At 39.0% G+C, this 24975-nt stretch overlaps 1 protein-coding gene across 2 annotated transcripts; it reads right to left on the bottom strand.

Moving 5' to 3' along the window:
• Positions 1-233: 233 nt before the first annotated feature.
• Positions 234-24975, bottom strand: LOC306767962 (nipped-B-like protein B). 2 transcript variants are annotated; one of them, XM_079256144.1, is made up of 47 exons: positions 24940-24975; positions 23506-23657; positions 22832-22997; positions 22391-22491; positions 21282-21390; positions 21048-21196; positions 19952-20082; positions 19776-19866; positions 19116-19640; positions 17278-19011; positions 15938-16081; positions 15587-15766; positions 13565-13633; positions 13382-13471; positions 13191-13297; positions 13011-13097; positions 12678-12909; positions 12049-12200; positions 11872-11952; positions 11685-11785; positions 11461-11590; positions 11288-11370; positions 10995-11127; positions 10748-10891; positions 10577-10663; positions 10148-10365; positions 9954-10056; positions 9759-9857; positions 9376-9522; positions 8288-8422; positions 8096-8194; positions 7961-8014; positions 7759-7867; positions 7501-7637; positions 7151-7291; positions 6956-7049; positions 6473-6627; positions 6288-6378; positions 5985-6158; positions 5715-5905; positions 5522-5629; positions 3847-4047; positions 3533-3679; positions 2977-3332; positions 2713-2887; positions 2352-2543; positions 234-948 (listed from the first exon to the last, which is right to left on the bottom strand). In XM_079256144.1, the coding sequence occupies exons 2-47, from the start codon at positions 23567-23569 to the stop codon at positions 589-591; spliced, it is 8376 nt and encodes a 2791-aa protein (XP_079112270.1). In that variant the 5' UTR covers positions 23570-23657; positions 24940-24975; the 3' UTR covers positions 234-588. The 2 variants fall into 2 exon arrangements, with proteins under 2 accessions (XP_079112270.1, XP_079112271.1); XM_079256145.1 differs by lacking the exons at positions 7501-7637; positions 7759-7867; positions 7961-8014.

Below are 24975 nucleotides of genomic sequence, written 5' to 3'. Positions count from 1 at the left end.
TGCAGTATTTGTTCCTCCAGAAGAATGGGAAAAACTTTACTGTTGCCCTGTGCTGTATAACATCAAATTTTATATTAAAAGCAATACAGGCAGATACTGTACCGCTTTAAATATAAATAAATTAATCATATTAAAGGCAGTCTACAACACAATGGGGGTAAACAACAAAATATTTTAAACAAGAACTTAAAAGTCAAGTGAATAAATCCATCTGGTGCTAGTTATAATTCCAAAACACTTTATTAAGAACATCATCAATACACGAATTTCTAACATTCACTTCCATTTTTTACAGAATTATGTTCAGATATAAACAGGTTTTTAGTTAAACTATGATACAGTGGGAGTAAAAATCAAACAACCAAGTTGCTGCACAACAGCGAACTCCCACACAATGTTTTCCCAAACATTTTCTTTTCTTTTTTACCTTATGTTCAACTTACACATCTGTATTTAAAAATGCAAGTGTTAATATTTTTTCTTCCAGCACAGCCTTTAATCTGAAGATGTTTACTCTTTCTTTGTATTTAACATAGTAAATCCATAGATTAGGGCTGTGAAGGCTGTGTGTCAGAGTAACTTCAGTTATTAACTCGTAGTCCCCTCCTTGGCTGCGTACAGCGCCCGTAATGTCTGTGCAACTTTGTTCGAGAGCTTTTGTCCACTTGTCAAAGAAATTTTCTTGTAAATAATGTCTGATTCCTTGATATTGTCCACCCAAGGCACCTTTTTGCGACCTTCCCGTTTCTTTGCTACAGTCCACGGTCCAGAGTAAGATCCGGTCATCCAGTGTATACTGTAGCCCTTTCTGTTCTTCTGGACAACCTTAGCAATCTGCGGTCTGTCTTTGTATTTGGGACAGCAGATGGCAACGATGTCCATCACTTCCACTGTCTTGTTCATGTGACCTGAATCCTCTGCAGAATCCTCACCTCTCCTAGGTTTTCGCTGTGGACAGAAGTTATAGCTTGTTTTTAGAGCAGCAGAGAAAGCATAAGTCTTACAGATATTCATGGTGTTCTATGATATTTGGACACATTTTATATCTACCAAAACACACATGAATTACAGTGACATTACAAATATACGTTTTAGGGACAAACTATCAGACACAAGTACATTTACATCTAAAGCAGAGAAAAGGTTTATAAATTACAGACATTTCATTTCAGATCCATCTTGATCAAAGGTTTGCATGCCAACAGATATCTTCCTTCCAAAGCTAATTTGTGACCCGGTGTACGCTTTTCTTTCATTATTTTGGCATCAGCAGACGTCATAAACAGTCTGGACTTTATTCAAGTGTGGTATTGAGATTGTAATGCTCTTGCTGTGATCACTGAAGAGATTTAACTCTCTCATACACAAATTATTAAAAAACGCCTTTTTTTTTTCACATGGAATATTTTTCTTCTACAGACATGCATAGAGACCCTTTTCTTTGTCTTTACTATTATTTGACTTTTTATTTAGTTTATTTGATCTGTTCTATAGAAATATTTATAAAACAATATATTATCATATTTATATAAAAGAAATATTCTATAAAATATGGACTAAAATATTTTTTTGTCCTGTTTATCACTGAGTTAAAGTTGGTAATTATCCGCACATGTATGTATGAAATTTTATACGATATTTGTTTATTCCTCAGTGCATGGCGGTGTGTTGAGTGACTCTCATAATGTCCACTGAAGTGGCAAATTTGCTAATATACCATTGTCGTGGAATTTATCCGATGAGAAATAAATCTATAAATCAACTGTTTTCTGTTCAATTTATTGGGCATGTACAGATGTTGCGGGCGAGAGGTCTCGAGAGCTCTGCCCCTGCTCAGAGTGCTGCAGTGTTCTTTAAGCATACACAAACAACCCTTGCAGGCAGCACTAGTCAAAACAACTGCTAGCTTGGAGATAACAACAGTCAAAGCTGAAACAGGCCTTGAGCAGAACACTTAGTTTTATGCATGAATCTACTAAAGCAAGCTTACTGAACTACTCTAACTATGCAGAATATATATCTTAATATAACTTAATAAATGAGTAACATATTAAAACTACACTATACGCATAATTCCACAACAACCATCCTCACTTATGAATATACTAAAAAAGAGCCTTTAAATAGGTGTCCACTGTTGCGGATGCAATGCATCAAAGGATTAAATCAACTGTGATATTAATAATTTTGTCAGTTTTTCTGATTACATTTAAGCTCCTGAAAAAAACTTTTACTTATTGATTATTATTATTATAAATTCTATTTGTACATTTTGGATGTGAATACATAGAGATTAAAGGTGAGCGAACCAGTTAGAGTCCACATTGGTTTAAAGTGTTCATGCTTCTTACCGCAGGAGGATCTTCATCCTCACTCTCCTCATCATCTGTCTCCACTGGAGCAGTGTGATTACTGTGGTTGTGGATCCGGGATTTTGATCCTTTCAGGAGAGAAGTGATGGCTTTGTTTCTGGCATTGGCATTAGCTTCACCTCCCTCCTCATCCTCTTCATCTCGATCCAAGTGCTCCATCAGTACCTTGAACTAAGACGAAAGGTGGTAAAACATCAGTTGACTTATATGCATTTGAATGGAGGGGGAGTCAAGCAGAAAAAAAAAAATAATGTCATGATTTTCCATGAATGTGCAGCCAAATAGCTTCCACAGTGTTTTGCCTGAATTGTGATAAAATGTCAACAAACTTTGTGCTTACATCCAGATATTGCTTGACAATACTCCGTTTAGCCTCGAAGCTGAGTTCTCTGTTTGCAAGATCGCTCTTCAGGTAATCCAGTGTCAGAGCGGGGTTGAAGTGCACCTTAGATTTCCTGTTCACTGCCTTGTCGTACACTTTGGCAGACTCCGTCGGTGAGTACTTCTGGATTTTGCTGTAACACAAACAAAAACACTCAACAAAAGCCTCACAAGTCAATAAAAGATTAGTTTCTGACCTTTTATTTTTTTTGATGTTACATACCTGTCTGAGAAGCCATATAGATTTTTCAGGTGCTGTTTGAGCACCAGCAGCAGCAGAATACCCTGTGAAGCGCTGGCGAAATCCAGCAGAGGGGTGGTGTTATCAGGCAGACGGTCCATCACTGCCTCCTCATCTTCCATGTCTGAGTCAGAGTCAGCGGCTGCAGTTTTCTTTCGCCTGCGGACCACATCATCATCCTCATCACTGCTGCTGCTGCTGCTGGACGAACTGCTATTCTTGTCTTCCTCATCTTCACTATCATCATCAGAGCTGTTTTTCCTCCTCCGAGAGTGGTGTTTCTTCTTCTTTTTTGTCTTCACCTTCTTTTGCTGCCTCACAGGCTCCTTCTGTAAACACTACAAGGACAAAGAAATCACTCAACTCAGCCAATTTAAGATGAAAACGATAACACAACTGGATTTTCTCATCAATACAAGTATGCATGCTGGATGCTGGGGAACCAAGGAGGCTCTTTAATATATATATATATATATATATAAATATATATATATACATACATATAATATTCTTATTTTTAATTTGCCAAGACTCTTACCTCCTTAAAGGACTGGAGCAGGTTGCTGCCAGAGACAGACAGAGTAATGTCTATGTGGTGCATGATGAAAAGAGGCTCCTCCTGGGTCTGGTAAGGGAAGCAGGCCAAGTTGTCTGCTATGAACAGCAGCATGTTCACCTCTGTTTTCTGGAGGGAAGAAAATAAAAAGAAAAGATGATTAAACAAAGTGTTTAGGATCAAGTTTAATTACACAAAAATTCACTATTAACTTTACAAATACATGGACTAAAAAAATAAAAAAAAAAAGTAATTTCTGTGTATAAGTGTCTGTTTAAAGATAAAAGTGAACTTACAGAACTGTCATCAAACAAGTTGAGCAGAGAGATGAGGAAGGCCCGTCTATGTTGTCGGTTCCCACGGACCATGGTGTAGAGATGAGAGCAGAGAGCTGCGTCTGAGTCATCATGACGAAAACCATGGATCACTGCATTTTTGGAACCATTTATGGCCTGTTGCACCTGATAGGACATCTTCAAACCTGCAACAGCCTTCATCTTTGCATACAGAAAGAGTTTCATTACTCATCCAGTATCATGGTATTTACAACATTGTGTAAAACTTAAATAAAAGCAGAATACAATGATTTGCAAATTCTTTCTAACCTTTATTCAATTTAATAAACTAAAAAGACTAGATAGTGTTTAAACTTATAAACTTGATTGCTTTTTTTGCAAATATTCACTCATTTTAGATTTGATGACTACAACAAGTTGCAAAAAAGCTGGAACAGAGGAAACAAAGACTGGGAAAGTTGAGAACTGTTAAAAAAAAAAAAGAAGTACCTGTTTGGAACATCCCACCGGTGAACAGGTTAATTGGTAGCAGATAAGTGTCATGATTGGGTATAAAACGAGCCTTCCTGAAAGGCCCAGTTGTTCACAAGTAAGGAGGGGTGGGGTTCACCACTTTGTGAACAACTGCGTGAACAAATAGTCTAACAGCTTAAGGTATAATAATTGCAAAGAATTTCGGGATTTCATCATCTACATTTCATAATATTGTCAAAACACTTCAATAGACCATTGTCAGATAACACAGCTTGTCGCTACACCTAGAACTGCAAGTTAAAACTCAACCATGCAAATCAAATGTCAACAACACCCCAAAATGCTGTCGGCTTCTCTGGGCCCAACTCATCTCACATGGACTGACGCTAAGTGGAAAAGTGTGCTGTGGTCTGACAAGTTTATATTTTAAATTCTTTTCAGAAATAATAGATGTTGTGCTCCCCAGGCCAAAGAAGAAAAGGACAATCCAGACTGTTATGGCCACAAAGTTTAAAAGCCAACATCTGGGATGGTATGGGGGTGTGTTGGTGCTCATGGTATGGTAACCGGCACATCTGTGAGGGCATAATTAATGCTGAAAGGTACATACAAATTTTTGAGCAACATATGCTGCATCCAAGTGACGTCTTTTTTAGAGATGCCCCAGTTTATTTCAGTAAGACAAATCCTTGTCATATTCTGCACGTGTGATAACAGCAGAGTGCAGGTACTAGACTGTCCTGCCTGGAGTCCAGACCTGTTTCTCAATAAAATGTGGCATATTATGATGCACAAAATATGACATCTGAAACCCCATACAGCTGAGAAACTGTAATTGTCTCAATCAAGAATGAGCATTAATTTCACCTACAAAGCCTGAACAATTAGTGTTCTCAGTTCTCCAATGCTTATTGAGTGTTTTTAAACGGAAAGGTGAAGTCACACACACAGACGCCCCTGGACCAGCTTTTTCAGGAATGTGTTGCAGGCATCAAATTCAAAATGAGTAAATATTTGCAAAAGAACAAAGCTTTTGAGTTTGAACATAAATATCTTGTCTTGTAGTGTATTCAGTTGAATATAGGTTTAAAAGAGTTTGCAACTCTGTAAATTAAATAAAAACTCATAAACAGATTTTATACACCACCTCCTAATTTCATTCAAACCACCATGTGGTATTTATTAATAAGCAGCCACTCACATGGATGAAGCCAGAGTATTTCTTATCAATCTCCACTAGTTGTTGGTCTGCCTTGTTCTTCATTGTTGGCTCTGGATCTGTTCCCATGGCAATTAAGTAAGGGACACACTGTATACAAAAGAGCAAAATCTCATTCAGATCTTGTTTATGAAACAAAAAGGAAGTTTTGAGTGATCTAAGACTGAAAACACACCTGTACAGGATGGATGAGGCCCTGGCTAAGAGTCAATGTGATGACATTCAGGGCAAAGTGCCGAACACAGGACTGTGAGTGGAAGAAAGACTCCAGCACCTGCTTCAAGTAAATCTGCATGATAGAGCTGCTCATGCCTGACGAGATGTCCCCCATTTCCTTCAGATCCTCCTGCTTAGCTTTGTTCTTCCCTGAATAGATCAGAACATTAGCCTGAGCAGTTTACAGCATCTCACTCACAAGGTCATTTGTTGGATTTGTTCAACTCACATTCACGATCAGCCTCTTGCATCCGGGAGTCCTCTTCCTGCAGATAGGTCTGCAGGTTTTTCAGCACCTGGATCTTCAGATTGACCATACTGCTCTCATCTGACAGGATGCTGTTATACAGAACCTTCACATCCTGAACAAACATGAGCTCTGGGTGCATGATGAACTGGAACCCTTTACAGAGTAAAAAGTATTTAAATGTGTATTTAAAGTCAGAAAACATGGGAATAATATATCAGAATATAAATACAGGGATTATAAATGATGTGAGTCTTTGTGAGTCTCTGTGGAGTAATAGTATACCTAAACCAATTATGGCCTTGATCTGAACCTCTTCTTCCTCATGAGTGGTGAAATACAGCAGAAGATCCAAAACTTTGTCCTTTATGATAATCTAATAAAAACACAAGAGGCAACAACTAAATCCATCAAAACAGCTCTTGCAGCACTTCTGAAAACAGACACTTAAGCAAAGAGATGACGGTTACCTTGTTAGCACCCTTGAACTCTTCTTGGTCAAAATCAAAATGTCGACACAGAGCCCCCACAGTGAACAATGAGCGCAGCAGAGTGGGTTTGTTTGCAACTAGAGTGGCGTTACCAGGTTCCTCCTGGTGCTGTGTCTTCAGTTTAGCCAAGGCTCCTACAAAATAAAATAAGTATCAAGTTAAAACTAAATTAAAACAGTTTCTGCTTTGGTTTGTAGTTGATAAATCTGCATTTAGTGCTTGAAAACACGCAAAATGTAACCAATGGTTAAAAAAAATACACAACATAGTGTTTAAATAGTGTTTAAATTTCAGGGCATGTGACATTCTTCTATGAGATTTGCCTTTAAAAATTTATAAAACTGACCTTAGAACCAATATTTTTCTTAAACACTATAACAAAGTTTAAAAACATGCTGATGGGCAGATACGCTGTCAGAACTGGAGCATCTTTAATTACGACAGTTTACACATAATTCTTACCATAATACCGATTGAAACAAGCCCAAACAAACTTGTAGTTGTGTGTGACCTTGTTCACAATAGCACCAAGACAGCTCACGCAGTGTTGCACAACCTGAGAAGGAGAACCAACAAAGCGTAAGAGGATTTATCTCAAGCTGTTTAAAGTTTTTCAGCATCATTTGTGAAATCTGTGGAGCTATAAATGAGGCTGACCGTCATGCCGTATTTGATGATAAGCTTCATCAGGTCTTCCTCTATGGTGGTGAGGAAAGTCTCGCTTGGATGCTCCATCAGAGGTACAACAAGCTCCAGGATCTTGGCCACGTTGCAAATCACCATGAAGTCATTCTGAGTCTAAAATGACATAATGGAGACAGAGAACAACTGTATTGTTCAGAACCAGTTAATTTTTATTTTTATTTTATTTGTGCCATGTGGTTTTGTCTAATAGCTGCATTTTTATATACCTGCCACTAGGTGGCCCCATTGCTTTACATAAAAGTAAAAACAATGTGTTTGTTTTGCATTAAATATTTTCACAACAAATAAAAGATGTTACTTACATTGCACTTGGTGGTCAGGTAGGGCTGCATAGTCATGGCATGTTTCACCATTAACTGTGCTCTGATTTTAGTAAACAGGTAAAGAGTAGTGATGCACGCTACCAGTCGGCCTGAGCTTATCCCTTTGTCCTCACAGTCTGAGAAACAGACAAAATAATATTTAAAAAAAAAAAAAAAAGCTATTTATCACAGCAAAGAAATATGTAATGGTAAACATACGTCTGTGTTTTTTTTATTTTGTCAAAGTAATTCTGATACCTGCAAGAGACTCTTCATATTTTAGTATATGTTCCACCAAATTGTCCACCAACTGAATGCAAGCCTTTTTGGCAGGTTTGTAGGAAGCATCCTCCTCTGACTTCAGCAACTACACAATCACAGCCATATAGTGGTTACATATGATGCTGAGCAAAGCATGCGCACAAACAGCTGCTGAAGGGTCAAACGTCTAGCAACTCACATTTTGCAGAAGCTGCTCAAACCAGTCATAACCAGAATCTTTACATGCCAACACCTGGGATAAAGTCAAATATGAGCCAGATTATGACACGTTACTTATTCAAACAAAGAAAGCTTTGCTTAAGTTCTCTCTTACCACATCTGTGATGTTCAGTATCTTTCTGGTCATAGCTTCTTTGTCATGGGTTGGTGTTGGGGAAAACCAGAGTTTTTGGAAAGTCTCATTCACCAGTTTCTGCAAAGAAGACATGTTTATTTTTATAAAATGTTCAGCATAAAGTAAAAAGTAATAAAAAAAAAAGAAAAAAAAAAAAAGAAAAACCCAAACCTTGATTCCTTCCTCATCATTGACTCTTCGGATCATCTTGACACACATCTCAGTGATCTTGTGGAAGTCTGGGTGCTCCAGGCAGATGTCCCTTAGAATCTTAATAACTCTTTTCCTTACACTGATACCAGTGTCCTGTGTAAAAACAGAGAGTCTTTTAAATGTAAACTTAGTATAAAATGTCTTTTTGAATCCTGATGGCTCTACCTGCAAATTAAGAACCATCTGGAGGAGATGTGGGCATCAAAATTAAACACATCCGAGGTAGACTGACAATTTGGAATCATGTAATGAGAGGACAATATTTCTCATCTGCACTCAAGCTCAACTATTAAACAAGTGCACTTCTCTAAGCAGGAAGAAGAGATGACAGATCTGCTGCAGATATCCCTCAAACCACTGGTACTCATGGAAGGAGCGCTTGAGCATGAGGAAAGGATTAAAATCCCAAAAATTTAGCAGAATAATCCAGGTCCATACACTCAAAGTGGTTTAGAATAAAATGCCTTTAATAATAATGGACGAGTCATTAAAAAAATACACCAACACACATCGGCTTATGCCATCTTCAGGGCATGTATGACAATTCTGTCTATTTTTTTGGATTTTTATCCTTTCCTAATGCTCAAGTGCAGTTCTCTGTTTGATATATAGGTGGCACTATTGGAAAAAGCTTTAACCTTAGATCAACTTTGGCACTTAAAATGAGCTTTCTGGGTCCTGTAATGGACTGGCGAGCTGTCCAGGGTGTACCCTGCCTTTCGCCAAATGATTGCTGGGATAGGCTCCAGCTTCCCTGCAACCCTTAATCGGACAAATCGGTTTGGAAAATGAATGAATGAATTAATTAACTTCCTAGTCAAAATTTGCAAAAAAAAGTTTGAATTTAGACTTCATTATGAAAAATATTTCCTTTTTTTTTTTTTTTTTCCAAAAACCTGTTATAGGGCATAAGATGCAGGTGAATCAAATCTATTGCCACCATAAGTTTGCATTACTAAATAATCATCACACAAGTATGTGACGTATTAGTTAAAACTCTAAAGGAACACAGTAATGGAGGAGGCATGAAGAGTTGAAGAAATTACCAATATCCTTTCAATTAGCATGTCATAGTACTGCTCAATCAGCTCAGGTCGACTTAGCACAAAGCGGCCGAGGAGCTCCACAGCTGCCTCTCGCACACTGGTTGAGTTGTCCATGAGGCGACAATGAACCCCACGCTGCATGTCCAACTGGAAAATAAATACAAACGGTGAAACAAATACAGACATTTTGGTCTTTTGTGTGAACAGAACTCCAGTCATCATTCGCATGTTTAGACACCTTGTGAACCAGATTCTGAATGCGTTTAGAGTCCAAATAAACAGAGGACATGCAAGCGACTGATATCTGAAAAAGTCAGATGAAGCTGCTGTCTGTGTAGCTTTTAGTGCAGCAGTTATTCAGGAGCCAAAACAGAGTGACTTACCCGAGCCAGAATGCTTGGATCTACAGCCACGACTTCAGAAAGACATTTCATAGCTTTAGTTCGGACTGCAATGGCGCTCTCACCCAGAACTCTCAGAATCTATAATAAAAAGATATTTTAAAAAATGGACAAAATATGTCCCAGCTGAAGTCATGTAAAATCCAACTTATCTATATATTATAGTGATTCTTATACCTGTGACAAATAAATATCGAAGCTCTGTGCAAATGGCCTCATAGAAGCCAAATATCTGACGATCAGACAGGAGTCCTCGTAGTCGACCACGTCAGAGTTCATCCTGAAAGAAATCACACAAGGAAAGTTGAAAACCACAATGGAATAATAAGCCAAACTACTGGTGCAGTTATTCAAAGTGAAGCACTACATACTTCGCTGAGCTCAAATTTGATGGTGAAATCTTGATGACCTTGCGGAGGAATTTCTTTTGAGCCTCGGCCCGCTGCATAATATCACCACTTGAGTCGATATCCTTTGAGTGACGGCGCCCTTTAGAGTCCTCATCGTTGTCATTTTGAGACTTGATTGCCTTTTCTGCCTCAGTTGTAGTGTCCCTGAACCACTGGGCGATGTAAAAGTTCCTGGCAAACTGGATGAATCAAATGAATGCATATGTAATCACATTTAAAATATTCTGAGGCATAAAACTGAGCATCTTACCGAAGCAACCATGTTTAAGAGCAGCTATACATAAAAATCTGTGAGTTACAAAAGCTGAGCTCAAGAGCATGATCAAGTGACAAAAGTTGCATTTAAGTCCTATAATACTTAAACATAATTTTAATAAATGAATTCCTTACCACTAATGCTGGATCTGTATCGATGTTCGCATCCAAAAAGTTGACCAAAGCCTTTTGGAGTTGCTGTGTTTCATTACTGCCAGGAGTCTGTAATGCCAAGAGCAAATATGAAAGCAGTTCAGACCATCTGTTCTTCTACACAAGTTGAACTGATATTGTTGTTTAGTTCACCTCTTTCAAGATGCGATCAATATCTCTTTGGTCCATCCTGTTAGAGACAGCATCTTTCCGCAGGCGAGAGGCTACGGTCCCGAGGTAGTCTAACGAGGCCACTCTGAGCGCCATTTCCGTCTGCTTATTACTAAACTGGTGCACCTGCACCAGAAAAAACCCAAGGAGAAATGTCACAAGGACAACAAATAAACTATCGGATAAATGATTTGTGATGACACCTTTGGAATGAATAAAGCTAACGCACCAGGAGTCGGCCCAGCAAACTGAGCAGCAGTTCAGCTGCAGGCCACTCAGGCCTGTTGACTGCAGACAGCAAATCATGAACAAAGTTCTCAAACAGAGGTCTGTAGTCCTCCTCTCCTTGTTTGCTGCCACACCTGAAACATACACAATATTTTATTGGAGCGTGTTTTTAAACAGAGAAACAGTAAATACTGCCGTGTATCCCACAGCAGTTACAGATTTACAGCATAACAATTAGACTTAAATCGGGCATACATGTGATGTTCTATAGCACAAGACAATATAACAACTTACTTCTTCAGAAACACTGAGAGGAAGTTCTGAGCTGTCCTCATGGCAGTTTCATAAGAGTTTGTGATGAGTGCATTTTTATCCACCTTAAAAAAGGTAAACAAGTATGCAAAATAATTTCTCAATCTGATTTTCTTTTCTGATAAATAAACACGAGCTCATTTCTTTGTGATTACCTTCTTTCCATGTTCATCATCGGCTTCTTTCTCAGTTGGAAAGTGAACCACACACTGGATGAGCTGAAGAACAAGAGCTGAAACCATCTGGATATACAAAGGCTCGCCGTCTGAATCACTGCTGTTTAGCCTGCGGAGTGAGAGGCATTAGTATTCTTACGTTCTTTGAGTAACTAATTTAAACATCGAACTTATTATTTCAAATGTGTGCACGTCACAGTTACCTAAAGTTCCTGAGGTTTCGTTTATTGGTAGGCAGTTTTGCCAGGGAGGTAAAAATCTCCTCAAGGACAAGCTGCCTGTGCTTCTTGTAGCGACAAAAAACCTGAAGAAGAAACAAAATAAATCAGTACAGATCTCAATCATATTATTTCAAATGGAATTTAAATCACTATGCTCGGGCTGACTTACTGCTGTCACTAATGTGATGGCACATAACTGCAGTTCACTGACATTCTCCACAAAAAAAGGTGTAATCCCAAGGTTAGAAACCTTAAAACAGAGGCGACCAGAGGGCTAAAGTTAGCTTAACATTCAAAGGTGACTTGAGGACAAGATTTTGAGCGTTATTGAGATTCGAAACCGCACCTGGAGAATTGTGGTGTCAGTTAGCAGCTGGATTTCCAGCAGCTCTGAGATGTTGCTGATAATGTCACATACTTTGTTGTAGAGACTGACAACCACCTTCTGTTTGTGGGTGGAAGACTTCGCTCTCTTGGACTTTGAAGTGTGTGTACCACCTGCATGAGAAGGATATACAGGACATAAGAGATAATAGAAAAAACACTTGTGGGTATCTGTTTGAAAAGAGTGAAAGGACAAGTAGAAAGGCCTAGATTTAACTATTTATCTCCAAGAGTCATTTTGAAACAACAGATGGGCTTAAAAATGTCTGAGAATTCAAGGTTTTGCTTTTTTTGTTGTTAAAAAGGAGACATCATCATGTAGCATGATAAACTATGTGCCTGACTTGTCTAAATTTTTTCAGCATTCAGCGCGTTCCTGACGTGCACCAGGAAAATGGTTACTGCCAGCCAACCAATAAAAGCAGACTGGTTTGGGAACTTTTTTTTTAAAATCTCCTCTCTAAATGGTCACAAAAAAAGTAAGAAAACATTTTCTGATTCTTTGAGTTCATTTTAGATTCACACGAGAATGGTTGAAGTGTGTGCACTAGTCAGAGGTCTGTGACAAAACAGAATAACGCTGAGGCTGACCTCCATGGCGATCCACTCTGTAGGAAGAGTCATACTGAGGGTACAAAGTGTTTTGCAGGTGGAACTTGGTGAACTGCAACACCCTCTCAATCACATCCTCTATATAAACTGCCTTTGGCATGTGGGGAGACGTCATTATGTTGAGTGCAGTCAAACAGGCATCGGCCGACTTAGTCACCCGCTCCATTATGAGGTCGCGCCACAAACGCTCCTCGTCCATGGAGTCATTATCCTACAAGTTCATTTAAAAAAAAAAAAACAACAAATAATTGGCAGAAGCTTCTTCATTGCTTGAACTTGCAGAGTACTAACACTTGGAGACTGATAACTTACATGGCTCATCATGGTGGAAAGTTTGACACTGTCCTGAATGTTCTTTTCCAGTACGTTCAAAACTTTCACCAGTTTACTAGATGAAAACTGAGGGCAGAAAAACAACAATTTATACAACTGAAAACTGGCTATGAGCCTGATTATAAGCATGTGACAGTAAAAAAAAAGACCTTGACTAACCTTGTTAAAGACACCCATAGCCTTAATCTTGGTAGAATCGCTGCCTAATTCACTCAACTGCTGCTTTCCAAGCAAGAGTTCTTGAGGGATCTCTTCATCATCGTCATCTATTTAACAGAACGGAGAGCACTTCTCAAAAACACTCCACCAAATGCACCAAGCTTAGAAACAATGCAACAGTCCATGGTTACCTGCAGCAGTGAGGTCCACGTCCTCAAGGCTCTCAAGCATGCCGTCCATTCTGGACGCAAATCTCTTAAATGTAGAGGAGTCCATCTTTTCTATTAAAAAAATGTAAAACAACTTGATTAATAATAAAAAGATTGGTTTAAATATATGTATTTTAAACATAAGGCGAGAAGTGGAATTGTTACCCTCTAGTGTCATGGAACTGTATGCCATCTTGGTTTTTTGTTTCTCCTTTTTCTTCATTTTTCTGGCATCTGATTAAAAAAAACATAAATCACTATTTTAACCATTTAACCGATATAAGACTTGGCATCCATATCATTAATGGCTTCAATAACCTGCCACACTGACATCATTCAGTTATATAAAAGTTTTTCACACTTGGTGCTTCCTTCAGACATATCTGAAGTTGTGATGGAAAGAGGGCTGTATATATATGTGAAATATTTGCCATCCACCTGAGACTGCATAGAACCCCAGGTGAGAAATAATACCAAAAACCTCTATAGTATTAATATTTTCAAACATTTTATGACCAGAGCGATTCATTTCAGGATGCTAAATGCATTATTGCTGTGTGAAACAAGCCGACGATGAATAGGGGAAGCTTAAATGGCATTTCCTCATATATTAGCATAACACGCCATCGCTGATGTAAAGAAATATGATCAGTAACTTACAACAGGTGTTTTTTTGCACCTGTAGTAGCTGTTTCGTTATTTAAATAAAGCTTTAAGTTAATCTTAAGAGTCTTGCTGGATTAGGTGAAGATGGAGAGTTTAGAAGGGAGGAAAAGCAGCAGCAACGCCGCTGTAGCAACGTTCAGAAGTTATTTTTAAAGCATCAAATTCCTCATAAAAAGCAACAGCTTGGGATCAGAACCAATAGCTACGTTAACATGCAGACTATTCTTCATTGTGATTGAAATCATTCTGATTAAAGATCTCAGGTCAACAGTTTACATGTGACATAATCTATTCCCATGTCCTGTTTACATGCGACACTACATTCATTCGTTCATTCATTATCCCAACCGCTCAGTCCAATGAAGGGTTGCAGGGAAGCTGGAGCCTATCCCAGTAATCTTTGGGCGAAACGCAGGGTACACCCTGGACAGCTCGCCAGTCCATCGCAGGGCCACACAGAAACAAACAACCACTCACGCTCACACTCACACTCACTCCTATGGGCAATTTAGAAAAACCAATTAATCTAACATGTGTGTCTTTGGACGGTGGGAGGAAGTCGGAGTACCCGGGGAGAACCCAGTGGAGAACATGCAAACTCCACACAGAAAGGCCACTGTCCAAGCCTCCCCCTCAGCCGAGGATCGATCCAGCAACCTTCTTGTGAGGCCACAGTGCTCGCCACTATTCCACCGTGCAGCCAATCCGACACTACATTTAATCAGAAATGCCATCTTACAGCTGTGTGGCATGTGCAGATCTATAAAACATGGCGGTCTATCTACTTAGCATGCTGGTCACTTTGTTGTTTTCATACTTTTATTTTTTTAAATTTGTGTTAAAAACTAACTTAGACCAGACCTGCAGACTGCCAAAATAAACACATCAATGTAAAGAGACTAATCTGTAATGTGTTCATTTTTTAGCACTTTGATGAAGAAACAACAAAGTTATTAGTCATGACACAATAAAAATCCATCCAATTTGGCCGTATCTCTCTGGGAGTTGCAAATACCACCTATTTATCTTGGGGAATGTGGCTCAGAAAGTCTGGAAACACTGCTTTAGGGAACAGAGGTTATATGCATAACATGCCACTTTCCTGCCTGGCTGTGCTGAGTGCACGTGGAGACAAGACTAAACCAACGCACATGAATATAAACATGTGAAGCTCACTGCAGACGGGAGTATAATGTATGTAGAAACCACAGCTAACTTCTCCCCTATAGCTGTTATACTTTCTCATTCTTGATCTTTTTTGCGCTCCCTGACTTCAGGAAAAAATTACAAAACTATGGTCTGTTAGGTGCATTTACAGTTTTAATCTCCTCAGGATTAAAACTCTTGTGTGGAACCATATTTCTTATGCCTTTAATTGTTTTAGCTTGCTGAACCTGCAAATCTATGTAGTTTAAGATGTACATAAGTTTACTGAAGTGTACAATAACTATATAATAAAATGAAAAATCTTTGTTTATTTTGTTTTGTTTTTTTTAGGAAGCTGATGCAAAAAAGTCTCACAGTCATTCAGGCTTTGTGGGGGAGAGCCCTCATCTGAATCATCTTGGCCCCAATCCCGATGACGACCACCTGAACCCCGGCGAGAGTTAAAACCTCCACTGCGGTGCTGGTCCCTGGATCCTCTCTTCTCTTCGTACTTCCACGTTTTGTCATGGTCTTTTCTGCACCTTTTCCTTGCAGCTAAAACAACAGAAACACAAGATCATACAAATCTTGAATGTTCACACCAAATATATCACAACTGATTCAAATATTGTCCTGTAAAAAGTGGAAAAGGAACTGCGAATGCAACAGATTCTGAGATATTTTGATTGGTAACAACAATGTGATTTCACAAGGATGAATACTCACACTCATATTCAGAGTCAGACTCTTTGTCGTCATTGTCGTCGTCATCATCATCATCATCGTCATCATCTGAGTCCGGCTCAACATATTTGGATTTCTTACTAATCATGCTGTGCTTGCGCTTATTTGCCCTCTCAAAATACGTCTCTGTGAGCGTGAGAGGAGAACAAGCTTTCAGCACAGAATAAACTTCAAAATCCAGTGTAGCACTGAAGAATTTATTATTTTAATTACAACAAACCACATTCCTCGACATTTTCCAAAGTGTTTTTCAACTGGCTTTTAAGAAATATCCTTATAGAAGTCTACAGGATCTGACTGATATTTTTATGAAACCAAAGTACTGTTTATTCATATGATCTTACAATAATGAATGCTTCTGTAAGTTGAAAGTGCATGCTGGTTGTTCCTAATTAGCACATATAATTACCCCATATAAATACATATGAGACTGCAAGGCCATGTGCATGCATAAAAAAAGGAAAGAAATAGATTCTTATGCATACAAGAAAAATGCCTAAATAGGGGCGAAATAAAAGCCTAATTTCAGTAGAAATACTGGTCACTATGTTAGACACATTCTCATGAGTTTGTTTTTGAAAAACTGAAAGGATTATTTTTTTTGACAGATAATTAATGATTTATATTTTAGAAAAAAGAATACAAAGACATTTTCATTTCCATTCTTGAATTTCACTCCTTTCATTAAATTTTGGACACAGAGGCCAAGTTGCTGAAATGAGTGACTCCTAAAAGATTTTAAACCAATCACCCATTAGTCTCCAGAAATCCAAGGCCCATGTTCAGAGCTCTTCTGCTGGGAAGCAGGAAGCGCATTTAGAGGGGGGTTCTGTGAGTCACACCAGTTGTGCATTCATGGAGCTGTGGAACTAATCTAAAGACGGAGGTACTATATCCACATGCATACACTCTAATGTATCAGTTTTGTTGAAGAAACGGCACATATTACAATATACCAGTAGGTACTGGGGCTTTAAATAGACGCTCAATCAGTGACTACTGGATGTCATGGGTTCAACTTCACATAAATTATATAAATTTCATTGTTATTGCAATTGCTCATGATAAAATCCCAAAACAATTAGTGAAATTATTTATATCCAAGTGTTTCCAATACTAGTTTCACAAAACTGTTATGTGGTTTTAGACGTATCTCTCCTTAATATACTTTGAATCCAATTTTATGTCCATTTCAATAAAGAATAACTGGAATGTGCACAATTTAACAGAGTAAAGCCAGAAAAAGATCATTTGTTTTTTTCTTAAATCAACACAAACTTAGATAAAAAAAAAAATAAATAAAATAAATAAGTAGCTCATACCTCTGGCGGATTTGTCAGAGGACCAGTTCCTGTATCTGGAGCTGTGTGCATTCCTGCTTTCCTTAATGATCCTTTTTACATCCTCAACGCCAAGTCTCTGAAGCATAACCACAGGTTTTGCTCTTTTGTTTAAGTTCTCAACCAATGACACTCTCTCCAGCCTTACGAGTGGTTCGCTCCAGCTCTGTAACAATTTACTTTTGATCTGGAGATCTTTGTTTGCTCCATCTTGTTTCAGTTTTGGGATCACAAAGTTCTTAAGACTTCCTGAATTGCCACCCAGCAAGTATGAAGGGAACTCGCTAAGTTTAGTCTCAGAGGCCTGGTGTTTGTTTCCAGCAAAGTGGCTATTGCTACCGTCCCCACTTGTCCTGTGTTCCTTATTTTGGGGGGTTTGAAGGCTGGAAGTGCCCATTTTCTGTCGATCTGCTGGTTTTCTGCTTCCGTCCTGCTTCATTTTAGGACTGTCAGCTTTAGAGTGCCGATCGGGTGAGTTTCTGTTGCAATTTTCTCTGGACAATGTCTTGTGCTTCCTATTTCTATCTCTGTCTTTATCTACCTCCCTGTCTTTGACTTTCTCCCTGTCTTTGTCCCTGACTTTTTCTTTCTCCCTGTCTTCTTCTTTGTCCCCATCACTGTTTTTGTCTCTTTTCCTGCCTTTTTCTCTCTCTCTGTCCTTGTCTCTCTCCCTGGCTTTTTCTCTGTCTCTGTCTTTGTCTCTCTCCCTGGCTTTTCCTCTGTCTCCGTCCCCATCCTTGTCTCTCTCCCTGGCTTTCCCTCTGTCTCCGTCCCCATCCTTGTCTCTCTCCTTGGCTTTTCCTCTGTCTCCGTCCCCTTCCTTGTCTCTCTCCCTGGCTTTTTCTCTGTCCCTGTCTTTGTCTCTCTCCCTGGTTCTTTCTTTGTCTTTCTCCCTGCCTTTTCCTTTGCTGTTATCAGTGACTTTGTCTCTCTCCCTGTCTTTTTCTCTGTCTTTGTCTGGGACTTTGTCTCTCTCCATGCCTTTTTCAATGTCTTTGTCAATGTCTTGGTCACTTTCCCTGCCTTTGTCTCTGGCTTTGTTTCTACCTCTGAGTTTGGCCCTGTCCCCATCACTGTCCCTCTGTCGTTCTCTGTCCCTCACCCGTTCTAAATCCCTGTCTTTGCCTTCCTCATGTATGGAGTTGCCGTCCGCCTTGTTAGCGTTTTTTGGAGTCTCTGGTCTGATAACATGGGATCTGCGACTGTTGTTCTTTTCCTCTTTGTGCACGTCTGAATGCTTGTCATGTTTCTGCCGAGTCATGTCTGGCCACCTGTCATCCGAGTGTCCCTTGTCACTGTCACTTTTACTGTCATGTTTCTGTTTTGTTTCACGTCGGCTTTCCTGCTTCTGCGTTTCCAGGGGTGCATTTAAACCAGGCTTTTGAGAAGTGTCAGGAAGCTGTGTGATGATCCCAGGTTGGTTCTCAACTTTTTTATTGACCTTTCCATCAGTATTTCTCTTGAGACGACGTATGTGATCCTCACACAACGGCTGTGGTTCCAAGATGACGACGGGCTGTCCAATCACTCTGCCAGCTTGTTGCAGATCAATACTGACCATCAAGGCAGGCCGACTGGCACCGTTACTTGCAGTGCTCGACTTCTTGGGTGTCAGCTTGCTGATACTGTTGCTGCTGTGTACAGTGGGCCCCTCATTTGCCTCAACTCCAGGTTCCTGAGGATATGTGTCTTGTTTCCGTTTTTTAAGTGGCTTGTCTGCAATAAAGGACACAATAACTTAGCCTCTTATGAACAAGCTCAAGCCATGAAAGAAATACAAACAGAATGCACAAGGCAAAACCATGAACATAAAAATTCACCTTTATCCTGGACTTCCTTAGAGCACCGCTCCCTCTCACCGGCTGATTCGCGTTCTATTCTCTCAATTTCTGTAACTGCATCTATCTCAGAATCGTCAAACACAACGCCACCGATGATCCCGGCCTCCTTGGAATTTGGCTGCACAGCGATCTGCTGACAGTTTGCCTGCTCCTCAGTCTCAAATTTGTGTGAAAAGTCCTGACGAGTATTTGACAGCTGATTATTATTACTGTGTATTGTAACCGCTTCATGTGCTGAGTCCATATGTGACAAAGGGGCATGTTCCTCTGACTGAGTCACATCTGGAATCTTCACTCTGGAAAGTTTTAAAGTCAGCTTCGTTGAGTCCTTTGACGGAGAGCTGACTATGTCATACAAGGCATTTTTGTCCATATGATCATTTTCTTCTTTATTCCTTCCCCGCTGCTTCTTTTTTCGGTCAGAGGTGGAGAGGAGCAGATCAGGAGCTGCACCTTGTGGCACATCAGGTGAAGTTGACTGCATGATAAGAGAAGGCCTGGACCCTGCAGTAACACAGATGCATCCAAGTACACATCAGCACAAGAAAACAAGCTTCTGCAAAAGATGGAATTGTACAAAATGGTATTTTTTGCTAACACTAAATCAAGTGGAATTAACTTGTTGCTAAGGCTGCATACTTTTTGCAGTCTCTTCACGTCCAGCAGGGGAACACACGGGCTGTAATGATTTGACGGAAAATGCAGCGGCTTTCATGGAAGATTCATTCTCCTGCGGGAACACAGGACATTTATTATTACTTTAAACAGACAGTTTCTGCTGTTAAGCTTAAGAATAATTTGATTCTCAGTATTACCTCATTTCCCAGTCTCTGGGCAACATTCACGTAGTCTTCATCTGAGGCTAGTCTTGTATTATGATTAGATGAATTACTTGATAGCTGTCCAGAGACTTTGCTGTCATGGATAGTTCTCACACCACTAGGAACTGAAACAAAGAGCAAAATGACCTCTCCAGTAAATTTTGCTCTTCTGTTTTTCATTTTGAATAAAAGACACTGTCAGAAGATCCAGAACCCAGCCCACCAGAGGGTCCAATGTCGCCCGTGTGATGAATTTGCTAAATATGTTAATCACACAGAAGAGAGTACTGTAATTATGTTTAAAAAGAAACTACAATTTCAACCATGTGAGATTGCATTGTTTTATGTGTAACTATAAAAACACTGGGAGAGCCCAAACCTCCGCTAAGGCCTTTAAAAAATTCCTGTATCCAAACAGTGATCCGGATCACCACCAAAATTTTAACAATTCTTCTTTTTCACATTTCCATCAACTCCTGAAAAATTCATGTAAATCCGTCCATAACTTTTTGAGTTATCTTGAACACAAACAGACAAACAGATATATGCCAAGTAAAACATAACTTGCTTGGCGGAGGTAATAAATATAAAATGTCCGCAATGCAGGGAGATAACTTGGTCTGTCTTTTTATCTTTCTTACTGAATAGAGCTCTTTGTCAATGAGTCAGTTCAGGTGGTCAGGACTACTACATAGATGTGAAAATCTACAGACATGTACATCAAAAATATGTACATACCTGTAAAATGTGAAATATTGTGTTTTTCAGTTCCAAATACCTGTGATTGAAGACTTTGTGATTTTGTATATCCAGTGACTTGAAATATTTAATGCACATGGAAATTATAAACTGAGGCAAAATATTGCTGAAACTGTACTGTTTCTCAAAAAAATGGTCAGTTTCTTCATGATTTGTTTTCTATCAATTTTCAGTGTATGGACGTTCCCCATTGTACATCTGAATGGACATCACATTCAGTGTGGATTTTAAGTGTAATATTTACTTTTACTTGTGGATTCACTGTCCAGACAAGCGGTAGGTAACTACGAACTAAGAACCCTTTTTTCTCTTGACTAAACTTTGTACTCACCTTGCTGAGTCTGCTGATGGTGAGAATAACTGGGTGGATTGTACTGAATGTAGTCTGCTGGACTCTGAGGCGTATAGGGACTAGGTATAGGACTGTTCTGCTGGGCCACAAACTGAGTAGCTGAACCAGACTGTGGGGACGTGAAGCATCTGTGAAAGAGGAGGAAGTAGTCTTAGAAGAAATACAGAGGCCTCTACTTGTTCATTATCTGAATATAAGGGGACACTGCTTTACCCAGAGGGACTTTGAGAGACAGTGGTTTGCTGATAGTTTAATCCTGGACTCCCGTGAACCTGATTCTGAGAAATCTTATACTGCTGTATCAGTGGCTGCTGCAATACACCTACGAGAGAAAAACAAAAGGTAATAAATGATAAACTTGGAAGAATAACCCAAATATTTTCCTATTATGGCTATAATTATCTGTAATAGCAGGTTGCAGCAGCTCATAACTGAAGCAGGTTTGCCTGAACAAAAGGAAACATGCAAATATGAAACTGTTTATGGCAATTAGTGATACTATTGTTGATGACATAAGAATTAAAAGGCATTACAGTCTTTTTGTTTAGTTTCATGTTAACATGCAACGTGGTTTTTGCGTCATCAACAAGAAGGAAGAACATGGCCAAGTGTGTACATATATACATATATATATATATATATATATATATATATATATATATATATATATATATATATATATATATATATATATATATATATATATATATATATATATATATATATATATATATATATATATATATATATATATGAATACTTAGAGTAAAGTTCTGAAAATTGGATATAGTTCAATATTTCTAATAAAGAAATACCTGAAAGACACTGATAATACACCTGATGTCTTATTGTTACTTTTTTTTTTTTTTTTTAAACTGACTGGTTGAAAGGTTATGCTTTTACAATTATTCATTTCTTTTATATGAACATAACCTTTACAAATATAACTCAAACATCTTTCAGGCTCCTGTTTTGTCTTGTATATTGTTAGCAAGAAAGCTACTCATTGATGCATCAAAGAATGACTCCAGCTTTGCTCTGAGTGACAAAGCTCTACAAACTTGGTGTGGGACTAAAATAAAATCTGATTATTGGACCCAGCAGCTGCAGAGCAATGGATCAAACACATTAATTAAATACTCCAAAAATTCTCAATGCAAGGTGTATGTATTTATTCACACTTTTTTACATGGCTAAAGATAAATAACACTATTTAGTGTTAACACCAATTGGAATCATTTGATGAAAATAAACCATAGCAAGCCAGAAGGTCTGAATGTCCCCCTCATTGCCACCCCAAACCTTGCACTGGGTTAGCATACTTTTGTCCCTGAAGATTCTGGGGTTCCTGGACAGTAAAGTTTGAAGAAGTATTGGCATGTCACCCTCAGGCTCATCATTTCCAAGGTTGTCTTTCAGCTCTCTGGAAACAAACAAAAGAACCGCCCCCCGTTGTTTACAAGCAATAGTTCGGCCCGAACGTAAAGTTTATGTGTTTATGTTCTGACAAAACTCAGAATGCGCTGGCGTATCCATGAAGCTAGATTCAACCAGCAGTGGCCACCTTCCCAGCTGAAAAAAAACCCCCCAGTGATATCCGCAACTGCTCCTGATAATCACTGTGTCTTAATGATTATGTCTTTCCATTTCCAAAATATTTTCAGTCAGCACTACTTGGAAAACCTTCTGAAGTAATTGCTTTAATGCTATCCTGTCCTGTCCCAAAGTGCTACTGCATTCGAGTGTGAAAAAGTGGTACTTACATGTGTTCAGTGGAGACTTGGTTAAGGCTATGTGCCAGCTGAGTCACCAGATTCTCATCTCGTAACACCAGCAGGCTGCTGACCTCTTCGGAGATTCTTCCATTGTAGAGCAGACTCTTAGTGGTGGTGGCAGGAAGAGGAGAAGGTAAGGGCAGCTGGTTCAACACTGAAAGATCATCCAAAGATAAGTTAGGGAGGCCATTCCACTTGTATGACATACAAGAATTATAACTCAGAATACATATTGCATTTCTTCTACAATGTTGATGTAATAATGTCATAAACATGTTATTTATAATCTTTTTCAAAAACATTTAGCATAAGTTAACACCAGAGTGAACGAATTAAACATGTGCATTGATCAAGGACAGGTATCTATTCATAAGGCATGCAATCCAATTCTTCAAAATATCATGCATGTGTGAATCAAACAAACTCCATCACTACTATCCCTTAAGCCTACCAGTTCTCAGACACACAAGCCATTTTACTTTTATCCACGCTGAAATCATCTGCAGTGATGACCTTTACAGTTTGTATTTAGTTTCTTGTATAACAACATGGTCAGTGTTAGCTACTTGGCAATCAAGTAATTGGTTTTACCATAACTTCATCTCAATGTTAAGCATTAAGGCTGTATGAATGGTTTTAAAGGTAAACAATGCTGCACTTACAGTCTGTTAGGCTAGCAATTCCAGCAAGAGTAGTGATGGGAACATGAGGCATATCACCATTCATGCTGAAGATGAGGTCAAGAGGTCGTGTCAATGCACAGGCAGCTCACAAAAATCACCAATCCCTCTTTATTCGTCACATCTCCAAAGTGCTGCAAAGACAGAGAAGTGGCCGTCAAACGTTCATTCTCAGTAGAGTTGGAAGTCATAATGTGCAACACTGTTCTTTATATCAATCAATAATTATAAATAGTCAAATATATTGTAAGGCAAGGTAAGGCAAGGCTTTGTCTAGGCTGGAGAATCGAAACTGAGTCAGTTTATGAGTGATCATTATTACTATAATCATAACTTTATCCCACACACAAAGTTTATGCCCTACATCAATCCTTTACATGCCTTTATCAGTTATTGATTGAATATTTCTGTGGGAAAGGCATCTTTTCTTAGGTCATCTTATCCTCTACACACACATATGCTTTTCAGGTGTGAATTATAAACTTGCTCACACCTGAAAGATGCTTTTAAGGAAAACGTAAAGAAAATGAACATATGATTATCCTGCAAATGCCCCATGCCATGTATAATAAGTAACCAATGATAGTGTGACTAATCGCGTCTAATTATGATAAAGGAAAAAGTTGGGACAATTCAGTCTGCATGCATGTCTGCAGCTCGAAGCTTAAATGTTAGCTTGTCTGGAGTTTTAACCTTCAGTTTTGCGGCTAACACGCATCAAGCGAAATCCCACGGCAATGAAATAACCCCATAATTTATTAGCTTGTTATTTTTCATTTTCCTCTTTTGTTGTCGTGTGAGTTAAGATTCCCGGGACTGTCCTAACCCTTATCAGCGACGTTAGCTCATCTTGTCAGTAACTGTGGTCGTATTATTACTCTGTTATTATTGTTTTGTCATTCTATACCTATTCAATGGGGAAGACAATCGTGGCAATGTCTGAGAAAGTCACTAAAATCAACTCGCGGTTAGCCGGCTAGCAGCAACTGGAAATGTTGCTAACGTATGCTAGCTGGCTCGTAATAGCTTTATTTGTAACTTGCGTTAGCTAGCATCACCGAGCGTGCATCAAAGCCAGTTAGCCGTGGATTGTTCAATGTCTATTGCTCCTTTTTTAATCATAAGGACCGCTTTTAAGTTGCGTTTTTCACCTCATACTTGGTGTGGCCTTCATCTACGCATCTCTAGCTCACAAAGTGGACCTCGGACTTGCCTAAAGGAAGCGTAACCCCGACCCGACGCCAAGGAGGCAGGGGTACAAAGCAAAGACCCCATCACAAATCAGAATTACCCCCCTGGCTGATTCCGTTCACGTTTCCCCTCTGCTGTCTGCTCTGTCTGATAATACGGTGACGCGCAGGAAGGTAAACAATCTGTCAGAAAATAGGATGTTGCTGTTGAATGTAGCTTATTTACCTCTGGGTGTGATGAGAAAGAGAAGTGGTTCTGGAG

This window comes from Telmatherina bonti (genome assembly GCF_933228915.1).
Source record: "Telmatherina bonti genome assembly, chromosome: 17".
Classification (NCBI taxonomy): Eukaryota; Metazoa; Chordata; class Actinopteri; order Atheriniformes; family Telmatherinidae; genus Telmatherina; species Telmatherina bonti.
This window is presented reverse-complemented; position numbering and strand designations above follow the sequence as displayed.